Raw genomic sequence first — 26,385 nt, 5'->3', positions numbered from 1 at the left:
GATACTTTTCCGCCTGCAAAACAGGCGGAAAGTCTGGGAGGCGAAAAAGTATTATGGGTGCGAATCAAATTGAATACGGCTGTTGGGCTTAAAGGCGCGCTGAATTTATTAGCTCCAGGAGCGCCTTCCCGATGCTGTTTAATTTGCAATGAATTTGAATCACACCCTATGGGCGGAATTCGATTGTTTTCGTGGCCCGCATCTCCCGTCTAAAGTGACAGGAGTTCAGGCCGCTATTCAATTGTTCCATATTATCGTGCTGATCGCGCCCAAAGTGGTCGGGTTTAGCCGCGTAAAAGCAGCTAAATCCGACCAAAGTGCTGGGCGCGATCACGAAAAGTGATCTTGGGTGCCCAAACATGTCACTTTTCAGCTCTCACCCCCCTGGGGCTGCGAGCTGAAATGTAGCGCTGTCAGCTGATCGTGCCCGACAGGAGCAAGGATTGAATAGCTCCGTCAGGCGCGATGGGGGTAGGAATCAATTGAATTCCGCCCTATGAGTTAATTCTCTCCGGGACCTGCCCAAGGCAGTTTGTTTATCCTGGGACTCTGTGGTACATTACACAGCCACAGACCAAAATCTGGAGCAGTATGATGTCAGAGTATGGTGGGAGGACCAAGCAGAAGTTGGTTACAAATCTTGCAGCTACTGGTCCATAAATGTGTGCAGAATAGTATTCTATGCTCCCTCCCAGCACAGAACCTACAATCTGCATAGCAGAACTGTAATTTATAGAGAAAGCCAGGCTACAACCAAACCTTCAGAATGCTCTGTTTGAGTTCAGACCAGCTTCCTTTTAAAACCATAGTTGTACAGCTGAGCGCTGCAGAAAGCATACCTTTACACCCCCACACTCCACTTGTTGTGTAGCATAAAGGCACAGGCAATTCTTGCACACCGTGCAAGGTCAGTCTTCACCACCCAGATAGAGTCTAACACAAACAATAGTGATCCTATAATAATGAACATTTTTAAATCGAGAAAAATTACATAAGCCTTACAAGATTAAAGATAACACAGGCTTAAAACAAATTTCCTATTACTCAGAGGCTGTCAATTGAATATTTGGCTTGTTCTATAGGAAATGCCAAATACATGGACCTAGGTCAGCGCTTAGGCCGGGTACACATCAGAACGATACCAAAACGACGTGATGTCCATTCCAATTTCCCTTTATCCGAGAACACTTAATATTAAGCGTACACACTGTGCAATCCTTCAAGCAATGGATGATTTAAAAGATTTGATATCAGATTTATTGCTTTTCTGTATACACTTGAACCACCATGTTTAAGAGGGGAAGTCTGATCATCATATTACCTGATCATCCAGTTGGCTGTACACTACACATTGGGCAGAATTCAATTGATTACGCGGACCGGATCTCCCGTCTAAAGTGACAGGAGATCACAGGCCGCTATTCAATTGCTGCCGTTTTTCGCGCTGATCGCACCCATAGAAGTCAGGTTTAGCCACGTAAAGCAGCTAAACCCGACCAAAGTGCTGGGCGAGACCGTGAAAAGTGATGTTTTGGCGCCCAAACAGGTCACTTTTCGCACATTTCAGCTCTCATCCCCCTGGGGCTGCAAGCTGAAATGTAGCGCTGGCAGCTGATCGTGCCAGACAGGAGCAAAAATGTAATAGCTCCGTCGGGCGCGATATGGGCTGGAAACAATTGAAATCCGCCCAATGTGCACCAAGCATGTAAAGCTGGCCACACACTAGACCAACTTACATCCAACCAGCCAACTAGTTGATTGGTTGGAATGAAAATCTGGGAAGGTATGAAAGCAAATGACAATCAGCAATTTGCCCCCAAACCCTGGAAAATGGACAAAAACTGTTAGTTAAATGTTTGATCTAAACAATTTGTTCAAACTTGTCTGACGACCATTTTCATCTGTTTTCTGGGATTTAGGAGCAAATTGCTGATCATTTACTCCCATACGTTACCAGATTTTTATTCCAACCAATCAGCTAGTTGGCTAGTTGGATGAAAGTTGGTCTAGTGTGTGGCCAGCTTAACAGTGTACCTGACCTTTGATTAACAGCGCAATCTGAACAGCATAAAAGCCACTGAACAGTGATATGAAACTACTGTTCAGTGGAAATACTTATCAGATCTTTTAGAGGAAAAAAAAACAAAAAAAAAACAACTAGAAATTACAGTACATAATGATTAGTCTATGCTCTTAAGACCTGCACACTTCAATGAATCACCATGGTGCATGGTATATGTACAGGACATAAGCCAGTAGCTTTAGGTAAAAGCAAGATGAAGTTTTTATTCAAACATATCGCATCAGTGAGACCCATATGGCTTCCTGAGCTGTAGAGAGGAATACTAGTACTGTATAGAACAGCAGCAAAGTAGAAATACACAAGACAGGAGGGTCCTTATTCTATCCATGTCTATTAGGGAAACAAAGCAAGAGGCAGCACCTGCAGTTTACATCATCGTCATCTCAAGTCAGCCACAAGGCCAGTAGTAAACAAGAGCATTCCATGGGGATCTGCGCTGCCCCTGAACTCGTCTGCTGTGTACATGAAGCTGGTGATCTAACAGCACAGAACGTCTGCCTTTGCCTAGTAATGCTGAGGTTAGACGCTTGTCCGCACTGACAGGCCATATACAATAGTGACACACACAGGGATCTCTGTACACCAAAGACTTCTGTAGCCATTATACACGCACGGTAGCTCGTTTGTCACATGCAGGTCACAAAGTAGAAATTATAGAACTATAGCTGCATGTAATACAACCACCATGCAAAATAACGTAGAGTGCAAAGGAACTGACTGCAAGTGTACTTCTGGGTACAGAACAGGTGCACACAGGCAAATACAGGGGAATAAAGATCACCACAACACAGGGTAAGCTAAAGCGTCGCCACTCTGCAGAATGAATGCACAGACATAGCTGGTAGGAAATTTATATATATATATATATATATATATATATATACACACACATACACACACGCATATATACATACATATACACACACATAAAGGGGACAGAGGAACAGCTCCTTACCCTCATTTTCGGCACCATGCACACTAAAGTCACTTCTTTCCCAAGAGTAAGATAATGTAGGTCAGCAGCAGTCCCCGCTAAGCGGTCAGCAATATCCCAGAGCTATCTGCAACATTCCCGCCAGCTTCCTAATGAGCCAAGAGGTCGGATGATGTACTCCCCGCCTTATCCTCCCTGTACCGGCAAAGCTGCTGTCCTGCCTCTCAGAGCGCAGCGCCACACTGTACACTGCCGGTTGCCTTTGCATGGAAGCTGGAATAAGTATAGCGTGTTGCTTTTGTAGCAGCACAGCGCTGCCGTCTGCCCGCCAGAGCCCCGCCTCCCCCCTTATTAGGACTAGACACACGCCAGTAACACACAGGTTACCCTGCCATCATGTCTCCGCCCCCTCCTCCTCACCGGGTGCTGCAAGTGCAGAGCAGGGCTCCTGACGGGGAGACTAGTGTTATGTCTTCGGTTAATTGTGTACAAATTAGGACCACAATGAGTCCGTACTGGTTTCTAGTATCACTACCAGAGGATGCACACATCATGAATAATATAAAGTACATTTATTACTGTGCGTTCATGTATGTTATAATTAACATAATTTTTCATATCTACTCTTTTAATTACAATTTTCACTCCCCATGTTATGTCACATGTAATTTATTTGTCTGCAGTAGTGCAGTATATGGTGTTTACTATGGGCATATAATGCAATCCGTGGGGAAAATGGTACGATCACAAAATAAACTGACGCTGAATTTTAGGTAAGGTGGGTACCCAGCTTTAGGGTGACTTGAAGACCGAATATGGGAACAACTGTTCTGTGAGAAGTTTAATAAGGAGTGGGTTAAATTATAAAATTACTTTACCTGACTCCTTAGAGCAGAGGTTCCCAAACATGGTCCTCAAGACTTCAACAGTTCAGATTTTAGAGATATCCATGGTTGAACACAGGCGGTTAAATCAAATTAACTGAGGTACTAATTAAGACACCTGTGCTCAAGCATGGATATCTCTAAAACCTGAACTGTTGGGAAGCATTGAGGACCGTGTTTGTGAACCTCTGGCTAAGCTGGCCATCCACTATACCAGTGGTTCTCAAACTCGGTCCTCAGGAACCCACACAGTTCATGTTTTCCAGGTCACCCAGCAGGTGCACAGGTGTATTCATTACTTACTGACACATTTTAAAAGATCCACAGGTGGAGTTTATTATTTCACTTGTGATGCTGTGAGGAGACCTGGAAAACATGCACTGTTTGGGGTCCTGAGGACCGAGTTGAGAACCTGTGCAGTATACAAATTTCTGCCAGATATCTGTCCAATCTGGCTGGTTGGAATGAAAACCTGGTAATGTATGGGAGCAAATGACAGTCGATCATATGGTTTTAAACACTGAAAAAAGGAAAAACCAATTTGTTCAAATTGGTTAAATTTGTGTGTTTTAACCAATTTGTCTGAGCACCCTATTTTCCAGTGTTTGTGAGCAAATGGACGATTGTCATTTGCTCCCATACATTACCAGGTTTTCATTCCAACCAGCCAGATTGGACAGATATCTGACAGAAAATTGTATAGTGGATGGCCAGCTTTAGAGAAAATTCATGTACCAGATTAATTTCCATCAAGAGCCTTAATGCAGAGGCTAACATGCATCTGTGCAGTGGTACTGTATTATAGAAATGTAGCACAAAGGGAATCCTAATTAGAGATGTACGCTATGCCGATATTTATGCAGATGGACGATGTTTTTGTTACAGCGCATATGTCTAAGATGCACGGCGCATGCATCCTGATTCCTCTCCGATGCTGCTCGCAGCGAGTGTTTAAACGCACAGTGATTGACAGTTATGGGCCAATTGTAGGTAGTAACAGAGGGGTGATTAGGAAAACGCAGGCGTATAGCAACAGTTATATATGAGTGTTGGATCCAGTGACTGCTTCTTTGTACACAGTGTCACTGGTGCCGGCGTCTTAGGGCCTGATTCAGACCCACTCGCTAGGATGCGTTTGCTCGAAGCAGTCAGCTGCCAAAGTATGCAAATCCCGCGATCGCATAGCAAGACATTAGCACACCTACTATACCTAGGCATGCAATCGCGGTGTGTATATAGACACCCACCAGCCTTTTTTAAGATGCCCACTTTCCCTTTGTGATACATGTCATCTCCAGGAAGTGTATGCAACAATCGGTAACATCGAGTACCATCGGAACCAGATGCAGCCCTTTTGGCTGACCATACCCTACCGCAAGCACTGCGAGTGCTTCACTGTGTAATTCAGCCATGTAACGTGTATTATGTCGCTGCATCTTAATTATGCACGCCTCTGAAACGGCGTTAAGACGCACAGACACGCCTGCGTTCGCACCACCACACCCCCGTTTCGTTCGACCAACCCCTGTCACCACCCACAAACGGTTCGTCCTGTCACTCATTCTAGCTATTCGTCGGTGTACAAGGGGCGATCACTTTGCAATCGCTTGGACTGGTTCACGCACGCGCTCTGCCTCTTATACGTATGCGCAGAATTCAAACATCGGCAGGCTACGAGCGAATGCATCCAAGCGAGTGGGTCTGAATCAGGCCCTTAGTTCCATCATCAATTATTCTGAGCACTGATAGGGTTACTCAAAAGGCCGATGATCAACTAGTTTGTGAGCAATGCTGCGTCTTTGTATGCAGATGCTCAACTTTTTACGCAGATGCTTGAATTTTCCCCCGAGGGAAACTGACACTGCGCATGCGCATTCTGGGACCGGCCGGGGGATGCAGGGGAGAGATCAATAGATCTCTCTCTCGTGCATCTGGAGGCCCCATAGGCTTACAGTGGTTTACACCATCTGAAGATGGTGTTAACTGCCGGTGCTAAACTCTGAAAAGCTTTGTAGTTTAGTACATAGGGGTCAGATCGTAGTCCCCACTGATAATAATGGGGACTGCGATCTGCAGCGCTAATTAGCACTAGCCGGAGATTTCTGTGAAATCTCCTGCATTGTGTTATTAGTACATAGTCAGAAACTGCAGTTTCTGCATAATTTTATCTAAAAAAAATGGCTTGATACATAGGCCCCTTAGTCTTGTTACCTACTTAAACGTTTAATGCACATGCAAAGCATGCAGATGGATGTTAAAATAAAACCCATTCTATTCTGTCTCCATATCCATTTGTATTCATATTTGCATAGAATTTCTGATGCATGCTGCTTGGGTTTTTTCTGTGTGGTGAAAGCATGATATTGCACATGCAAAAAATTCATTTAACTCTATGGGAGTACATTCTGGCATGAGCAGCTTAACCAGCATTGTGCAGAATTTTTCTCATTCATGTCAATGGCCAATTAATTCCAATGGCCCAGCATCTCTAGTGAAAAAAGTAGACAATTGAACTTAATGGACCATTGACAGTTTTGTTAATTTGATTTTTTTCATCAGTAGAGATTTCATTTGTTTTATAAAGCAGTATGCGACTCTGTATGATGACTACTGACTGTATAGATGCACCGGCAAAGAGGGATGAACAGTACACAAACAAAACTCATGTTTACAGTTGTAGATGTGTGCGCACCCTCACCTGGCAACATGTCAGAATTGTACAATGGGCATAAAATAAACACATGGTTAATACAATATCATACAATTAATGTCAAACACAGAAAGGATGAGAAGGTGTGTCTAGCAGACTATGCTTCTATTTTCAGTGTCCAGATGGTGTCATCTGCTCACACATGGATAACAAAATAAAGACATAAGAACATTTCCTGAGAATCTCCAAAAGATCCCTTAGTTTACAAATGAAGGACATTTCCCATGGATTACAGCAAACATTCCTATTGGCTTCCAAGATGATGATCTGCTGGGAAGTTTAAATGTGTTTTAGTTACTTTCCATTACAAGGACCATAGGTGGCCCTTCCGAGGCTCTAAATATTCCTCAGAACACTTATCGCAAAGTCTTCCATCCTACTTGACGTGAAGCCATGGGATGATGAAACGGATATGGATCTTAAGGATGTCCAGAAAAGCTGCAGCACTTTTTAGCATATGGCCAGTAGTCTTTTTAGGAGTTATGATGCGATTTTTGCCCACCTCTCCCCCACATTTGCTCAAGCTCTGCACTGACTGCTGAACCCCAGATAACACTGCATGCATTGTAGCTTCCTAATGAACCAAGCGTCGGCTTGGGGCTGATTTCCACTCTAGCACTCTCTTTGTGGATCAACGTTTGGTAGAGAAGTGCTTGTGTTGTGAATAATATAGGATAAAAAACGTAAACCAGCAATAGTGAAGCATACAAACAAAACACTCAATACATATAATGTGAATGGATGTTTAAGCGTTTTTTGTGACAAATGAAAATGTCCTAAAAAGGTTTCCCCATTGAGACGTGGGCGATGAATAACCAGGTAAGGGGGATGAACTGACCCTACCTTTCCCTGTATATGATCTTCTCCATCTGGGGCTGGCTGTGTCCAGGCGGCTGCAATGTGTTCAGCTGTGTGGAGATTCCGTCTGCCGCTCGTGATAACAGCTGCTCGCCGGAGCAGCGTCTTTCTGCAGTCTTCTGCCCGGTTGTGAACTGCCGTTCTCATGGAGAGTAATTCGCGCTCACTGGATAGTGACGTCAAATGGGGGTCTAAACACCAACGTGTTTCATCCCGTAGGACTTTGTCGGCAGATCACAACCAGGCAGAAGACTGCAGAAAGACGCTGCGCTGAGAAGATCATATACAGCCCTCATAACCAGCCCCAGATGGAGAAGATCATATACAGGGAAAGGTAGGGTCAGTTCATCCCGCTTACCTGGTTATTCATCGTCCACGTCTCAATGGGGAAACCTTTTTAGGACATTTTCATTTGTCACAAAAAGCGCTTAAACATCCATTCACATTATATGTATTGAGTGTTTTGTTTGTATGTTTCACAATTGCTGGTTTACGCATTTTATCCTATATTATTCACAGCACAAGCGCTTCTCTACCAAACGTTAAACCATATCTGGCCAGGGTCCTGCCCATTTAAAAGAAAGCTGCTTATCACTGGGAGCGCATGATCTACTATTATATCTCTTTGTGGATTGTCGCATCTTCTGAACTGCTATGCATGCACAGCATATCAGAAGATCCGGGGGCTGATACCATACCTCTGGATACGACGGGGTAACGGTATATTGGTGGGCGGTTTTACATCAGATAGTGCAGTGTGTACGGACCACCCGATATATCGTGCCATCGCATCTGCCGTCGCTGGGTACACACATCGTCTAGTGTCTACCCAGCATTAATCTCTCCAAACTTCAGTAAATATGAAAAATCTTAATTTATATGTATAGTTAATAATGTTACAGAGCTTTACATAAAAAAAAAATCAGGAAAGTGTTACACACCAATATTTAAACTAACATCACAGAGATCTGTGTGCTGAAGATAATTTGAAGTGAACAATGACTCATATTGTTGGCAACAAAAACATGCTTTTCCCCCAAAGCTGAGTCATTAATGGTTTTCATTTTCTCAGCCCTGTTATAAAAATATTAACGCGATTTGCCCTTCAAAGATAGTGCAAATTACATGCACAAATGGCAGAATATATATTTTAACATTTTGCTAGTAGCTGGCGAAGGCCACACTAATAAAATCTTAAAAAATGTCTAGCTACACATCCATGTGTTGCTGTACATGTGATTGTTGTGTGCGTAGACACAAAACCAAAGGCAATTCCAATCGACATCTGGTTTAGGCTTCTGGGAAATACTGTTGGCACAAGACCACAATCTGTGTGCGTTTGTGTGTGTTGTGTTTTATTGCTTTATATTTCATTATATAAAAAAAACTACTTTAAACGGAATGGTTATGAAATCCCGGCAGTCGGGATGCCTGCTGTCAATATACTGACAGCGACATCCCTTCTGCTCCTAACCCTAACCCTCTGTTTGTACATCCTAACACTAACCCTCCCCCCACCCTATCCTAACCCTCCCCATTAGTGCCTAAATCAAACCCCCCCCTTGGTGCCTAAACCTAACCCTCCCCCCTTACTGCCTAAACCTAACCCCCCCCCCCCAGTGGTGCCTAACCCTAACCCATCCCCAGGGGCAGAGCCGTAAGTAGACTTTTTGGTGCCCTGTGCCAGAGAGCGCATTGGCGCCCACCATTTTTTAAATAGGGACATAAGATAGTGGACCTGAAAAAGGGCCTCCTGGGGAAGGGTCAGGGAAGAGATAGGGGAGGCCAGGAGATGCTGGGGATAAAAGCAGAGGAAGTTACAAGTGAGAATGATAATAGACTGGAAAATTTACAGGGCCAAACAGTGCCCCCTGCCCTGCGGTGCCCTGTGCCATGGCACTGGACGCACTACCCTAGTTATGGCCCTGCCCGGGGGTACCTAACCCTAACCTCCCCCTCCCCTAGCCTAACCCTAACCCCCCCCGTGGCTAAGTCCTAACCCATACATGCCTACCCTCCCGGTTTTCGTGGGAGGCTCCCGATTTTTCGGGTAACCCCCTAAACCCCCGGAGGAGTAGGCACTTTTCCCTCATTCTGCCCACTTCCTAGTGAACTGGGCAGAATGGAGAGAATTTCTGCGGCGATCGTGGTTCCCCATGTTGGGGGCGGGGCTTAATGACGCAATTCTTATTTAATCGTGCCATTTAGCCCTGCCCCCTATGTAAATGTGCGACAATAGGGGTAATTTGCAGTGAAGGGACGGGGCTTAATTACACGAACCGTCAAGCCCCGCCCCCGTCGCAACTCACTTGCTTCTCCTCCCCAGACATCCCCCGTGGAGGAGAAATTAAAGGTAGGCAACTATGGTCCTAACCGGCCTCGCTATACTTACGTTCGGCATCCTGGCTATCGGGATTCCAGCGCAGGGATGTCACCTCCTGTCGGTATTCCGGTGCTGGTTTTCTAGCTGGGTAGTGGCATTCCAGCACCGGGATTTTTACAGCCAGGATGCTGCACGTCGGTATTATAACTACATCCCCATTAAACGGCTGTAATTCAAAAAAGTAAAGCTTTTTAAAAAAGTAAACCCAGCCCCACACACTTTAAATGGAGAATAAAGCATTTTTTGAGTTATGCCAGGGGTAGGAACTACACATCTCAGCCCAGGGGCTTTTCTAGAGAGGAGGGAGTCCGTGTGCAGTCTCCGACACGGGCTCCCTCCTCTCTGTCCGGCGGCCGGCAGTGCACTGAGCTGTGCACGGCCAGCGCCGGAGTTATAGACTCTGGGCACTAGAGTGAGCCCAGAGTCTATAGAGTATGCGCTGGTCACTGGGCGGCCATTTTCCAGTTGTTTTTACAGCGCCGGACCCCCTCACCGACATGGGACTCCGGAGAGGTAAGTTATACTATGGGTGCACACCCTGCACCCATTATAGATACGTCCCTGTCTCGGCCTGCTCTGCCACAGTTTTGTAGTTAGGGCATGCAAAAACTGTGGCAGGGCATGCTGGGATATGTAGTTCCACAGCAGCTGGAGTACAACTCCTTGGCTCCCCCTGTGTTACTCCATCCTAAGAGGTATATTTACTACAGCGAGAGAAGTGAAGATGTTGCCCATAGAAACCAATCAGATTCTAGTTATTATCTTCTACAAGGTGCTAGATAAATGCTATGGGCAACATCTCCACTTCTAAAAACGCTCACTTTAGTAAATATACCCCTAAGAATCTAACAGCCTTTTCCTATATAGAAGCAGGAAGCAAGGACAAACCTTATTGCAAAATACAACAATGTTGTTGTTACTGTAAGTATTTTATGCTAAGATAAAATTCAGTATGCATTAATGTGTAAGGAATAAGTCCTTGAACCGACACATAAGTGAAAATTAGAAAATGCATAATAACTGCTTTATAGGAGCTTTTACCAGGAATAAGAATCATTGATATCTCTTTTTCAGTGGTGTACACTACAGTATCATGGAAGCAAAAGGCTACAAAGACCTCCTGGGCTACAGTGAAGGTACATTGTAGTGCAGGTATTCTAGCACACAGTAGGGAGAACGCAATTTACTTTAGCATTGATGTCACAATCACCAATTATAAATGATGACTTCACTAGTCACTTACTATTATAATGTAACTCACAGAGATGACAATAGCAAAGTATCAACATAACATTTGTACATGCAATTATTTTCATTTGCTTTATTCAGCTGAGCCTGAACTACTATTTGTTTGGCTGTGCGTAGAAACCATGGGATTTCACTGGGGTAGATTCAGCCCACATGTATATGTAGGAGGGAGATGCGGGGGCGAGAATTAAGAAGCAGGGGACTGAGTCGCTAAATGGCACAGTAATAAAGCACTTTATTGGAAAGAGGAACTGCAGAGATGGAAATCCTCCCATGACGGTCATAGGGAAATTCTCAGCACAGTTCATTTCATTTCAGGAATCACAAGACTCTCCTCAAACCCATGATAACTCGTTTTAGGGGTTTTTCCATAACATTTGACCTAGGAGTAAAGAGTAATAAAATCCTACATTTCTCATCTAAATAATACCTGTTATATAGCATGTACAAGCTTGCGACTCACTACTTACACAACCAAAAGCAGGTCATTACTGTGTTAAATTTACCAACTACCAAGTTAGAAATTTGTTAACAGAAATAAATAAATAATAATAAAAAAAAAAAATGTAACCCAGATGATTTATCAAATCTTGGAGAGAGATCAAGTGGAGGAGTTGCCCATACCAACCAATCAGCTTCTGTCATTTTACAGGATGTGCTAAAAAAATGACAGAAGCTGATTGGTTGCTATGAGCAACTTTACTACTGTATCTCTCTCCAAGCTTTGGTAAATATCCCACTTAGAACATGGCACATGAAGCAGTGAGCAGAGATTCTTTGGAAGGCCATTTGAGCTCTGGGTCTAAATCAGAGATGGATGGAATTGCACAGCCGCACAGAAGCAGCTGTGGAATACCATCCAACAAAATGTAAATGCAGCAGGAGGTGTCTGGAGGAAATAGACACCTCCTTGCTGCATCTGAGAGACCTGAGTGCAGGGTCTGTAGTCGCTGGCAAGAATCACAATAGCAACCATCACGACCATTGCTTGTGATGTTTGCCCCTTTGGCCAAGCTGCGTAAGCTGAAGCTTACCTCAACCTGGTCAGTGCCTTACACTTATGAGGAAAAGTAATCTGTGTCCAGCCCCTGCTCCACCCTCCCAAACATCACAGCCTGTCACTCAGGCTGCGGCTGAGAGACACTGTGAGTGGACATCGGGTTAGCATACATCTCTGAATCAGGCCCTATGTCTGCACTGTGATGGCCTATTTCTCCCATCTCTGTCATTCCTTTATATGATTAACTGCGGGGCAACAGGGGCAGTCGTCCTGGGCCCATCACAGATAGGGTCAGTCTGACCCACCAATTGCCAAGAGCACTTATTCCTGGGCGGTCACGGGGCAGCTGTGCTGCTACTTTTAAATACTTAATGCAAATAGATCAGCTACCGAGCCCATTAAGAGTTCTGCAACACTTAAAAAAACACTCTGTATGCACTATGCCACAAGTTCTCAAACTCGGTCCTCAGGATCCCAAACAGTGCATGTTTTCCCGGTCTCCACACAGAATCGCAAGTGGAATAATTAGCTCAACCTGTGAATCTTTTAAAATGTGTCAGTGAGTAATGAATACACCTGTGCACCTGCTGGGTGACCTGGAAAACATGAATTGTGTGGGGTCCTGAGGACCGAGTTTGAGAACCACTGCACTATGCATTTAGAAGCAGTGACAGGAGTCCTTCAGAAAAGTTAAGTACTCGGAGGATTTGTGTGGCATACTTGAGGGACTTGTGGGGCATAATAATAATACTGGGTAGGCATAATATTAATACTGGAGCGGGCACTGTGGGGCATTAATTAATTACAGACACTCAAACTGGGGGCACTGAGTGGCATTAATATGTACTTGGGGGACGTAATATTGATGGGGGCACTGTGGGGAATTATATTAATACTGGGGACATTGTGGGCATAGTTTATCTCTCTCCAAGCTTTGGCAAATATCCCATACTTGCCGACTATCTGGCTGCCCCTTCCGGGAGGGAGAAGCCAGATCGGCTTGATTGGGGGGGCGTGGCCAGCAAACAGGGCGGGGCCGACCAGACGACAATAGTTTGTGGGCGGGGGTGCAGCCACGCGATAGCATCATTTTGGCCCCGCCACCGCTACACACTGCCGATATTACAGGCAGTGTGAAGCAGGGGGCGGGGCCAAAATGATGCGATTCGGCGTGAATCGCGTCAGAGGCCCCCCGCTGCCAGGGATTTTCATGTAATTGCGGTGGGGGGCAGGAGGGGTCATCAGCTGCCGGGAGACTTGCCTTGTCGAGAGCGGCACCCTTACAATTCTGTACTAACATGGAAACCACGGTCAAATGGCACATGAAGATGGTGTAAACTACTGGGGCTAAACTCCAAAAAGCTTGTCAGATCGTAGTCCTCATTGATAATAATGGAGACTGCGATCTGAAGTGCTAATTAGCACTTTGCCGAAGATTTCTGTGCAATTTCCAGCATTGTGCTCCTGCAATACATAAAATTATACAGAAACTGCAATTTCTGCATAATTTTATGTAAAAAACAGATTGATACATAGGCTGGAGCAAAAAGTCCAGCACAGACTTTTCGCTCCCATATTGAATATGGCCCTTAATAGAACCAAATATGATTTCTCTACTGCCACTGTCCTGTTACAGACACTCAAACATGACCACTTTCACATGGTACAAAATGCTCTGCTCCTGGTCTTCCCACTTAATTTATGATTGCAGTCACCTGTGCTGCACTAGTTAATTGATGAGAAAGGTGTTTTAGATGACTGCAACCATAAATTAAGAGGGAAGACCAGGAGCAGAGCATTTTGTACCTGGTGGAACGGGTCATGTTGGAGAGTCTGCTGTTATCCTTTTTGCAGCACTCATCATGGATTGTATTCCAGCAGGTCAGGAGTTAAGACCTTTAACACCTCTTGCACCTTGACCTGCAATCGAGGACACAATATAATCTACCTGGGCCAGACACTCCCTGTTGGATCTTTGTATTCATTTAATCTGTGGAGGAGCCTAGCCTGGTTTTGGTGTGTTGCTGGTTAAGATTCTTGTTGTATTTCTTGATATAGTTGCTTGGCTCCTGAACTCTTTACTACCTTCAATCTGTTAACATTGCTCTGCTGTGGACTATGATTTTCTATTGTTTGGGCTTCTTGTGACTTCTATTTATTGAAGTATTAGTAACTTATGTTGTGCATGCTCTTCTGCATATGTTTCCTTCCATGCATTGAGTCAGATATGTCATTATAGCAGGCAATCTTTAATAAATATTTTTCTTATGAATTTTGTGTCCTATCTTGCTTATGGAATACCCCTGTATGTGCAGAAAACAGGCTAGCTTTGCCTTATAACTGATCCATTTTAGTGGTGAATTTGCTGTGATGTTGGAATTTAATACATGATCTCTAATGTCTTTACATGCATATCTACACCTGCTTTGACATGCCTTACCTTGGCAGTGAAAGGGTGGGAGAGCCATGCTATAATCACCCTGGATTTAAGAAACTCCTGATGCTTTCATGGACAGTTTCCATGGAAACAGCATCTTGACAGTGTAGATGTGCTTTCCATGCCCAACGTTGGCACTCCCAAACCAAAAGCAGGTTATTTTTAATCTCTCCGCTCTGCAATTACACTCAGAAAATGACATGATAGGCTTTGTTTGCTTAGTGGAAATGTGTTTACTGCTGTTGGAGCAAAGAATGCCAGCTTCTTAGGACATTCCTCGAAACCTTTATTGCATTTCCAAAATAAAGTATGGTTCACATCATGGCTAGTCAATACTGTTCTAACTTGTGGATTTCACTTCTATAAGGGTTTTTTTTTATTTTTTTTAAATATATTTCAAAATCATGGTAATTAAGTCTCTCCCAAAACAGACTCTCTTACTGATTCTGTGTGTGCTTGTTTTCAAAATTGCACTTCTGATAGTATGCCCAAAGGTGCATACGCACCGATTTTTTTGAATGATTAACAATAATATCGTTTATTCAATCGTGAAAAAATTGTTCAGTTTTTGAGTTAAAAATGCACAATTACCATTCATGCACGTTCACGTTTGTAGTTCAGTCAGACTGACCAACTCAATGATTTTCAGTAAGGGAATATGCAAAAATTGTTTGTAGTTCAAAAAAAATTGTTCATTATATTTAGTAAATGAATGATTTTAGCTTATTTTTCCCTTGAAAAAAATGAACGAAAATCGTTCATTTACAAAATTGTGTGTGTGTGTGTACAGCTATAATGTGTGTTTTTCTTGTATAGTTGGAGTGTAAGCTCCTATTTGTCATGCTGTGGACTGGATTTTGTTACATTGTGCCTTCCTACCCAGATAATAACTTATAGCACTGGTGAAGCAATAGAAACTCCACATACATCGTTTGTTAGAAATGTATACTACTGCATGAGTAGCAGGATCATCAGTGAGTGTGTTCAGTATATTAATCCTTCTGGTTTAGTTTGTTACATTACAACAATGATGATGCAGTTCTGCTCCACAAAGCTTACAAATAAAAACTTATGTTGTATCAAATGGATTTTTTTTTTTCACTGTCTGTAAACTTTCTGCTTGTGACAATAGCCTTTGTTTACAAATCACATTTCTTAAATTTCAGTTAGTGTAAAGGCGCCTACACACTAAGCAATTTTATATTTTTATTTACACCATCTACTCAATTCTGACACATCGGAACGACAGATCGTGTAAAATATGTCCTAATCATGTCCACTCGCAAACACTATGCCGATGCGCGTACATCGCATCTTTAGATCTTGCCTGCTGCAGGCAAGATCTGAAAATCTCAGACACGATTCACTGGAATAGTTGGGATGTATGATATATTGGGGGTCAATTTGGATAGTGTTTACACCAAATCGTGCCCACGACTGCTGGTGGAGAAATTTGACACTATATCTGATCGTGACCAGATCGCCTAGTGTGTAGGCACCTTTACCATTTAAAGACTGATGTCAAAGTGACCTATTTTTTTTTTCCCCTGCTTCCCAAACTCTGTCCCTCATTCAGAGGCGGTTGCAAAAGAAGCGACCGCTCGCTCTGAATGAGGGAGACCGCTTGCCTTTTCGAGTGCAGCCTCCTGGTAGCTTGCTAAGCTGTGTGCTACCACCCACAGCTTTAGCGACCGACCATGGCGATGGTCAAGACCATCGGGGCTTGCGACGAGACCCTAAGGTTGGGTCTCGGCAACCGCAAGCTCCAGGGAGTTTCCTGCTCTGATCAAGCAGGAAGCTCCCCACTGCTGTCAGTGCGGCCACCCACAAAACGGCAGGCGTTCCGTAAGGAACGCCTCCGTTTGTGTAGCCACCCCCTCGCACACAACGGGCCGAGCTGTCGATCAACATCGACAGCCGACCCTTTTGTAGTGAGCTCCGGAACAAGAAAATTTCTCTCGCTCTGGGGCTTGCGGCCGCTGCACGTGCGCAGGGCCTTAACATTGACCTGGTTGCGCACGCTCAGCACTTGGGACCAGGTCTGAATGAGACCCTCTGTCCTCAAGGCTCCCTAATGGTCCAGGTTTTAAGGATATCCATGGTTGAGCACAGATTAGTAAATCAAGACAAGTTGCTAATTAAGTTAACTGTACCCAAGCATGGTTATCTTTAAAACTTGGACTGTTGGGGTTGAGGACAGTTTGGGATCCTCTGAGTTAGCACTGATCTTTCTTCTATAAATCTAAAGAAGAATCTTTTATATGATTTAATTGTAATGGAAAAACGAATGTAAAAAAAACAGTAATTTCTACTTTGGGTTCCATAGGAGGTCCACAGGTAACCTTGGGTATAGGTGAAGCAGGGTTATCTGGGCACCACGCAGTTAAAATCTTCTCCCAGGATGCATCGGGGCCTTCCCCTATACCCTGCCCCCAGACCGGGAGCTCCTCAGTTTTGTTAGGTGCCCGGCCAGAGTCTGTCACTGAACACGCAGTGGGGCTGTTTGGGGCAAACAGCCCTGAAGTTCTTCATTATATGCAGTAGTGCAGACAGTCCAGTGGAAGTTTGCACTACTGCGTCTTCACCCCACAAGTGCTGATCCGTGCTTCGCAGTGGGCATCTGAGGTCTTAGCTGGCAGAGACCTCGGTGGTTCCCTAGACTGTGGCTGGACAATGGGGACACAGGTAAGCGACATGCGCCGCAGTGCAGTCTTTTTCCGCCAGGGCTGGGGACTCCTTGGGGTTGACAGTAAATGTGGCCAGGCACTAAGTCCTGCGTCCATACTAAGCCGCCTGCGACAGCGGGCTGGCGTTTGCGGTTATACTCCAGCGTCGTGGGGGTTAAATACTGGCAGGGGGAGGTTGCTTTCCCTGTCTTACAGGCTGCTCCTCCCTGCTGTACAGAGTCTTTCCACCCCCAACGAGTGTTTCTCCTTGTGTTGCAGATCTCAGAGGGCAGTGTGGAGCGCGGGTCCCCCTACATACCTTTCCTCCTGTGGGTGGTTAGTGTATGTAGCACTTTTGTCCTTTTTAAATGCATAAATTAAGTCTTTATAGTTGACCAGTAAGTGCCATTTAAATGCAGTTATGTATTCTGCATTTGCCTGTGACTGTATGCTAGCACGGTCTGTCTGAAATTTCTCCTTTCAACTGTTGATTTTTCTGCTATCCCTGTACTTCATCCTATTTTGAGCCATAAGCACTGGTGTTGTGTGGGTGTGGTTAATCACAGGGGTGTGGCCTTTTTTAATCACGGCTATTAAGTAGTAATCCTCTTCACTATGTTTGGTAGTGAGAGTGATATATCGATTCGACTTCCGAATAGACTGCTTTGCAGGAAATGTACAGCTGTTTTAAAGGAAGGAGACATAGGCCGTCGCAAGAAGCGAGCGCTCGTTCTGAATGAGGGCGGCTGCTTGTATGTCTTATTGCGGCCGCCTGGTCGCTAGCTAACGACCAGGTTGATGGTCAAGACCATTGCGACCTGCGACGAGACCCTAAGGTTAGGTCTCGGCAACCGCAAGCCCCAGGGAGCTTCCTGCTCTGATCGATCAGGAAGCTCCCCACTGACATCGCTGCTGATGTCAGTACGGCCCTCGCTCTGGAGCATGCGCACGTGCAGTGTGGCTGCCGCACGTGCAGAGGGCCTTAACATCGACCCAGTTGCGAGCGCTTGCGACCGGGTCTGAATGAGGGCCATAGTTTCTAAAAAATGTCTGCGGTGTTATGCCCCTCCAGCTTTGTCTGTGGCTTCTGAAGCACAGCAGCCACAGCCAGAGAACTAGGAGGGACTAACAACTACTAGACTGCTTTGCAGGAAATGTGCAGCAGTTTTAAAGACAGGAGACAGAATCTCTGAGGAGATATGTCTACGTTGTTATGCACCCCTGGTTTTGTCTGCGGCCTCTGACGCACAGCAGCGGCAGCCAGGAAACTATGTTTTAGGGGGGCAGACAATAGACTGCATTGAAAGAAATGTACAGCAGTTTTAAGAATAGACAACCTCTGAACAGTTATGTATGTAATGTTCTACCCCTCCAGCTTCCTCTGTGACACTTGCTGCAAAATAGCTGCTACCAGGGTACTGTTTCAGGGGTACTGACAAAGATGGCAGAATGTATTTTGCTAGCCCAGGTCTTGCTGCAGGTATTTGTACCCACACGGGTACTACAACCACAGTGGATTAATACAGTTCCTGCGGCATTACAAGGTACAATCGGTTAACGCACCTAGCACTAGACCTAGGAAAAGGGTCAGATGGCCCTCACAGGCCAATCTATATGAGGATGTAACATCAGATGAGGGTCTACTCCCTGATGAGTCTGACATTGAGTCCCCTCCTCAGGAAGTGGAGGTCAAGTTTAAGTATTACTGGGCTAATACTGGCTGTTAAAGCTGTCCTGAGTAGTGAGGGGGATGAGCCTTCCATGCCTAATTCTAGACATGCATATTTTATGGAAAAAAAGATGGTTGAACATGTATTCCCATTGTCTGATCAACTAGTGAATCACTTAGAGAATGTGTGGAAGATGCCAGGCAAGTGCTCTCAGCTGTAGAGGTATCTGGCCTCAACTTACCCATTTGCTGACCATTATTTATCCAAATGGGAAACTCCACCGGTCGTGGATTCGCATATTACATGCTTAGTAAAGAGCGCTTCTCTTCTGATGCCTTCCATGTCGTCTCTAGAGGACCATACAGATAAGAGACTAGAGAGCTGCCTTAAATCTGCCTATTCCCTTTCAGGGGCTGGGTGCAGACCAGCTATGACTATTTGCTGGGTGTCTTGAGCCATGGAGGTTTGGGCTAATGGTCTGGAAGAATCCTTAGCCTCTAATGCTATCAGGGAACAGCTGGATTTAGTGGGGAATCGTTGAGATTCCACTAAATATATATAAATAAGGCAGCCTTAGACATTGGTTTGCTACAGACCAGGGTTTCTACAGCAGCCATAGCAGCTCAGCGATCCCTGTGGTTCCGTTCTTGTACAACGAATGTGGAATCCAAGAAGGGACTGGAGAGTTTACCTTAAGATGGGAAGCTCTTGTTTGGCTCTGAGTTAGACAAAATTGTCAGTAACTTGGCTACAGCCAGAACAGCTTGTTTGCCTTCAGCTCCAACCACTTCAGGGACTTGGACTCCGTCTGTTAGAAACTTTCGGACAGAGCCAGGTCTCAAACCTTTCCCAGGCCATCAAATACCAGAAGAGCGGCCGGACCTTGTAGGCAGCCTTGGAGTGCCAGGCATCCAGCTCCCAAGCCTGATGACAAGCCCTCCGCCTGATGGGTCGGGCCTCATCCTGGGGGGTCCCAGGGTGGGAGGCCGACCTTTTCAGTTCACTCAGGGCTACCGTGCATGCCTGGGTGAGAGAGGTAGTCTCTCTGGGGAATGTCCTTTCTTTCCATAAAGATGGTTTCCTCATCATATTCTTTGTATAAAGACTTAAGAGACTGATACTTCACGGAGGGTCTGTAAAGTCATAGTCAGACAATGCCACAACAGTGGCTTATTTAGCTAGTAACCCAAAGTCGACTAGCAATGACAGAGGTGTCTTGCACTCTGACAAAGGATCATCCACCAGGAATTTGTGGTGGAGTCCATACTAGGAGGCTGAATGGTTAGATGGATTCTTCAGCCATCAAAACATACATTCAGGTGAATAGACTCTTGACCTGGTAGTGTTTCAGCTCCTAGTGGACAGGTGGGGTCTGCCAGAGGTGGACCTCATGTGTCCAGGATCATTAGGGCCCTTTAGGGCTCTCCATTTGAACCACAGAATTAGTGGATTTCAAATGGTTTACTGACCACAGGGACAGGGCAGTGTTGTAAAGTTTCCCTGGGTTCCTTTCTAAGGTAGTCTTTAATTTTTCACTTTAATGCAGAAATGATTGTGACACCCATTTGTTTTAGTATGTACCCCCAGGATTCATGGGGATCGTATCAGTTCTCTCTCTGAAAGTCAGACTCCTTGTTTATTCTTTTTTTAGATTGCACAAGAGAATGGCCAGTTATGCTACATTTAAGCCATACAGCTTGGTAGGATAGCCACATGGTTTGTTATTCAGACCTTTAGTTTGCCACTCAGGATGCCCCCCTCGGGCGGCGGATTCTCCTTTATGTACAAGAGGGTCCCCCACCCTTGTGCATAACTGTTTTGGGAAATCCCCAAGGTTACCTGTGGACCTCCTATGGAACCCGAAGTAGAAAATAAGATATGGTAAGAACTTACCCTTGTTATCTCTATTTCTACGATGTCCACTGGGTGCCCGCCCTGACGCACCATGCCTCACATGGGCTTCGCTCTGGTCACCGGTTTGTCCATCTCCTTCTGTGTGAGTATGTAATTCTTGAGTGTTCCAGACTTCCTTCCCCCCTTTCCCGAGAATGTAGGTGGAAGAGGCCTGTGTGCTACAGGTCCTCCTTTCTGCATAAAGTCACAGTAATGATAAAGTATAATGGGCTTTGAGTTTCTATTTATGAAGATCAACTGTATCCTGCTATGATTATTAAGTTACTTATATAGTGCACACATTATGAAGTGCTTTTACAGAAAATATTTCCCTGGCCCTAACGGAGCTTATATTTGATGGGTTCTATTTACCTAGCCTTGGATGGAGATAGTGAACGGAGATGAAGTATCAGCCCCTAACTGTCATTTTTCAAACACAGCCTATGACATGGCAGTTAGGCTGGAACTTTATTTCCTATCCGCTCCCAACTGACAGTTAGGGGCTGATACTTTATTTCCGTATCTCCATCCAAGGCTTAATAAATAGACTTCTATGTGCTTTACCATGTTCCTTAGTAAATAGACTTATATGGTCCTTACCATGTGTACACACTACTAGGGTTTTTATTTTTTGGTCAGAAGCTCAGTAACCTACCAGTGTTTGGCATGTGGGAGTAAGCACATCCTAATAGGGGAGCACATAGCTAGTGCACTGGTCAGAAAATGAATTTGTCCTCAGGACTATGATGTGGTAACAGTGTGGTGTATGCTTTTCATTGCGTTCTACCTTGAGGAGCTTTTCAGTAATTTGTACATTATGGAAACCTGAAATGTTTAGGGCTTTCTGCTCAATAGGAGACCATAGCAGCTGCCTCCCCCTTCTTCCGGATTGAAACACTGGTCAAGCTTCTGCGCATGCATGGTCATCTGACTGCACGTGTGAGCGGGGAGGGGTCCCAAAGATCTATCCCCAGAAAATATTGCAATGTGTAGCCCATAGACTACAATGGATAACTTTATCTAGGATGGTGTTGGATATATCTTCTGGAGCTTGGTTCATTTGAAACCCCTTTTTTTAGGGGCTTATTTAGCAATCTGAGTTGTTATCTACTGCAATCCACTCTTCTTACATCCTGGTGATACTTTTTGCTGTTTTTGGGAGATTTCCTACAAAATTCCCTTATTAAAGATGCCCCATGGTCTTTTGTTCAACACTCACATTTTCTTTGCTTTTGACTGAGGAAAAAATGGCTGGCCAAGATTGATCCTAAACAAAATCAGCTGCCTAATGCTGCCCACCCACTAGGTGATATTGATAGGCGACTGCACGATAATGACGTCATCGTGCAAATGCTTGCATATCGTCCGCAAATAAGGCAGTAAAATGTTAAAAACGACCAGCGATGCGTGTGCCCGCTGGTCGTTTTTTAACATCTATCCTCGCCCGAACATGACTGTAACCCTGATGACCGCTGTCAGGTTGCTATGTTCGGCGATTATTGATCTGCATACATTGAACGTTCAGTCTATGCACTTCACTTCTAGGGGGACGACGGCACGATTATGATATTGTAATCGTGCCATCGTCCCTGCATCTAGTAGTGGATGGGCAGCTTAATAGAAGGACTTTTCTCTCATAGGGGTTATTTATAAAAAGCTGGGATAGATTAAAATTGTAAAAAAATTAATTACCAAGTAATCAGCTCCTAACTAATTTTTTAAACACCGCATGCAAAATGTAAATTGGACGCTGATTGGTTAGTACTTTATCTCTCACAATTTTCTCTCTCCCAGCTTCGACAAATACCCCCCTAAATACATACAGAAATGACTAAAGCTGGAGATACAGTACCAGATCTCCTGGGAAGCCAACAGACGTAATCCCGACCGCCGGCTTCCCGACTGTCTAATCCAGGCAAGGCACTAATGACAGGCGTCGAAATCCTGACGCCTGTCATTAGACCTACGCCGGGAGCCTGACACCCGGCTTAACGATCGAAGGTAAACTGGGGCGCGGACAGCAGCGGGGGGAGTTAGGGTTAGGCACCCCCCAGGGAGGTTATGTTTAGGCTAGGGCAGTGTTTGCTAACCTTGACACTCCAGCTGTTATGGAACTACATAACACAGCATGCACTGCTACAGTTTTGCTATTAGGGCATGCTAAAACTGTGGCAGGGCATGCTGGGATATATAGTTCCACAACAGCTGGAGTGTCAAGGTTAGCCAACACTGGGCTAGGGGAAGGGGGGAGTTAGGGTTAGGCACTTAGGGTTCCTGTCAGTCACAATGGGGAGTGCTATCTGGGTCAAAAGTATCAAGCGCTGAAAAACTTATCACCATTGGATAATAGATAGCGTTAACTAACTGCTTTCCCTATATGGAATTATTGCTGGAGGGGGGGATCTTCTGATGCCTTGCCCCTCCTAGTGATTGCATTTTATGGGGTTAAATCAATTAGGCGTGACTAATGCTGCGTACACATTGGCAGATATATTGACCAATCAATTGATCGGCCAATATGTACCAGCGATATGTCTGTGAACTAGGGATGTGCGCCGGACCATTTTTGCCGGATTTGGATTTGGATTTGGTTCTAATTCGTCGTCCGGCTTTGGATTTGGATTTGGATTTGCCAAACTGCGGTGACTGGCTTTGGATTTGGATTTGGATTTGGATTTGGATTTTTTACAAAAATTGACAAAAAAAGCTAAAATCACATAAATTGGTCTTTTTTTTCTTCCTAGAGTATTATTAACCTCAATAACATTAATTTCCAGTCAATTTAGACCATATCACAGCTTATAATATTGTTTTCAACATTATTGGCCAAAGGTTGCAGTGAGCTGACTGGTTACTAAGCGACAAAGCAGCGGCACAACGACACAGACACCACAGTATAAAGCACATCTATGACACATTGCCACACAGCAGTGGCAGAAATGAAAAGTAGTGCACCCACGCAGTGGGGTACGGCCAGCAGAGTCACAGTACTTGTTTACAAAGTGGGCTACGGCCCTAGGAGTCACAGTGCACAATCTTATTAGCATTACACCGCACATAGGGCCTGATTCACATTACACCATAAAGTAGTGTCTCTTATTTATGTTACGACACACAGTAGTGCCCCTTTTACACAATGCCCACAGTAGTGACCCTTTTACACAATGCCCACAGTAGCGGTGTCCCTTACACAATGTCCCCCAGCAGTGGTGCCCCCTATGCAGTCCCCTTAGTAGTACGGTCCACTATGCAGTGCCCCCAGTTGAATGCTCCCCAGTAGTATGCCCCCCATTAGCAGGCCCCCCCAGTAGTATGTCCCCCATTAGCAGGCCCCCCCAGTAGTATGCCCCCCATTAGCATGCCACCCAGTAGTATGCCCCCCCAGTAGTATGGCTCCCCCAGTAGTAGGCTGCCCCAGTAGCAGGCCCCCCCAGTAGTAGGCTGCTCCAGTAGTAGCCCCCCCTGTAGTATGGGCCCCCCCTGTAGTATGGCCCCCCCTGTAGTAGGCCCCCCCAGTAGTATGGCCCCCCCAGTAGCAGACCCCCCCCCAGTAGCAGGCCCCTCTGTAGTATGGCCCCCCCAGTAGTATTGCCTCCCCCAGTAGCAGACCCCCCCCCAGTAGTGCAGACCCCCCCCCAGTAGTATAGCCCCCCCAGTAGCAGGCCCCTCTGTAGTATGGCCCCCCCAGTAGTATAGCCCCCCCCCAGTAGCAGACCCCCCCAGTAGTGCAGACCCCCCCCCCCCAGTAGCGCCCCCGGACCTTTGACAAGTAAAAAAATAAAAAAAATAAAACTTACCTGTATCCCCGCTCCCGCGCCGTCCGCTCTGTCACACGCTGAGGAGGGAGCCGGAAGACGGAGCTCATGTGTGAGCTCCAGCCGGCTCCCTCCGTGCAGCAGCCAATGAGAGTCTGTGTGACTCTCATTGGCTGCTGTAACAAACACACAGCTGCCGCTGGCGGCTGTGTGTCTGTGTCTGTGTAGGGCAGAGCGCTATGACTGCGCTCTGCCCTACACGCGAGGAGACCTGATGTCGGATTCTCTAGTGAGAATCCGACATCAGGCGGCCGCCGTTCGGCCCCGAACGGGGATCCGAGTCAGGCGGTGAACACCCGAACAGGGTTCGGGTGGACTCGGATCCCCAATGTTCGGAGCGGTTCGGATTCCACAGAATCCGAACCGCTCATCTCTACTGTGAACTATACCTTTCACAGACCTATCACATCGGCTCTGCTGTAGAGCGATGGACAGATATATGGGTTAATACTTACCCTGTCGGGATCTCCATCTGCCGGCCTTCTGGCGTTGGTATTTCATACGCCGGGCTTAGGTCTGGCAGTATAACATACCGATTCCATCTAGTTTATGACAGAGTATTCCCTAGGTTTCTTACAGCTAAAGGCTGCATACTTAATGCTATAAAAAAACATAACAATAATCGTGAATTACATTGAAGTGAAATGCATCCTTTATATGCAGTGTTGGACCAGGAGAAGTAGACTTGGCTGTGAGTTAGTCAGCTTAATGTGGAACTAACCACTCCTGTTTTATATGCAGCGTATAGCTTTAATAGAGTACATTTTGAAACTGCATTAATAATGCGAGGTGAATGTTAAGGATATCATGTATTTTATTTGTACAACTTTGTTGCCCCCCAGTTTTACATCTGCATTTGTGGTAGAAAACCAGTATTGTAGTTATAACAGTGATCAGGAATGAGAAATCTGAGGACTATCACACTGCAACCAATGATTGGCCCCTTAACGTATACCTATTATTTGCTGCTGTAGATGTGACTCTAACACACATCAATGGCTAGAAGTTTACTCATATTATTAAATGGAATAATCACAGATGGCACTTGCATTGGGCATAGGCTGTTTCATGTTCATTTTAGGTAAATAAATATTGGTTGTAAATGAATTGTTCCCAGTGACCTTGACAACTCAAGTAATGGCTATATTGTAGCACAGAATATTTCTTACAAACTATCTCTGGTTTAATAGCATATAAATCAACTGCTGTGCTTAATATAATACATGCTCATTTTTCTACCCTATCTGTAGAAACTCTATAACACAGATTTTATAACAGTAAGAGCTACTGTGCTCCCTGTGAAAATGTTCTTCTGTCACGAGAGTGTGCACCTTCTGAGCTGAGAATTTTTATTCTTCACACTGAGTCAGGTGATGCTGTGCTGATGTAGCAGTCAGCTGCTTTAGCGCCAAGTTGTTGTGATGACTTGGCTAAATATACACAGAGCGCCTGAGGTGACTATTATCTAAGAGCTGTTGTTGAGCCATACTCTATCCAATTTCATCTCCAGCAAGTGTTTAACCACCAAAAGTACCAACCAACCAGCTCCTAACTTATGTTACAGGCTGTGTTTGAAAAATGAGTTTGGGGCTGTTTGGTGTTCTCTCTCTCACAACAGTTAGGATCTGATTAGATGGAACTTTCTCTCTCTCCAAGACAGTACATATACCCCATATCTGCTACTGAACTATAATCCTCTGTTTTGTTGGATGTAGCAGTTCAATTCCCCCACAACACCCCTGTTCAGGACAAGGAGCAGAGCACAGGATAAGGAATAATACATAACCCCTTACACTAAAATAAA

General features: G+C 45.1%; 1 protein-coding gene across 2 annotated transcripts in view; it reads right to left on the bottom strand.

Annotated features, from left to right (window-relative positions):
• RASGEF1A (RasGEF domain family member 1A) overlaps positions 1 to 26,385 on the bottom strand; it is a 461,395-nt gene that overhangs the window by 31,217 nt on the left and 403,793 nt on the right. Inside the window, exon 1 of one of the 2 annotated variants that reach the window (XM_088463111.1) lies at positions 3,039 to 3,295. The exons of the other annotated variant lie outside the window; for it this stretch is intronic. Within the exon in view, the coding sequence (XP_088319237.1) occupies positions 3,039 to 3,056 (18 nt within the window). The 5' untranslated portion in view covers positions 3,057 to 3,295. Of the gene's footprint in view, positions 1 to 3,038; positions 3,296 to 26,385 lie in introns of those variants that run through there. 2 annotated transcript variants of the gene reach the window in all.

The sequence above is a fragment of the Taudactylus pleione genome, unplaced genomic scaffold, assembly GCF_031769625.1.
Source record: "Taudactylus pleione unplaced genomic scaffold, aTauple2 ptg001314l, whole genome shotgun sequence".
Taxonomy (NCBI): domain Eukaryota; kingdom Metazoa; phylum Chordata; class Amphibia; order Anura; family Myobatrachidae; genus Taudactylus; species Taudactylus pleione.
The sequence above is the reverse complement of the archived record's forward strand: the minus strand, read 5'-3'. Positions and strand labels throughout refer to the sequence as shown.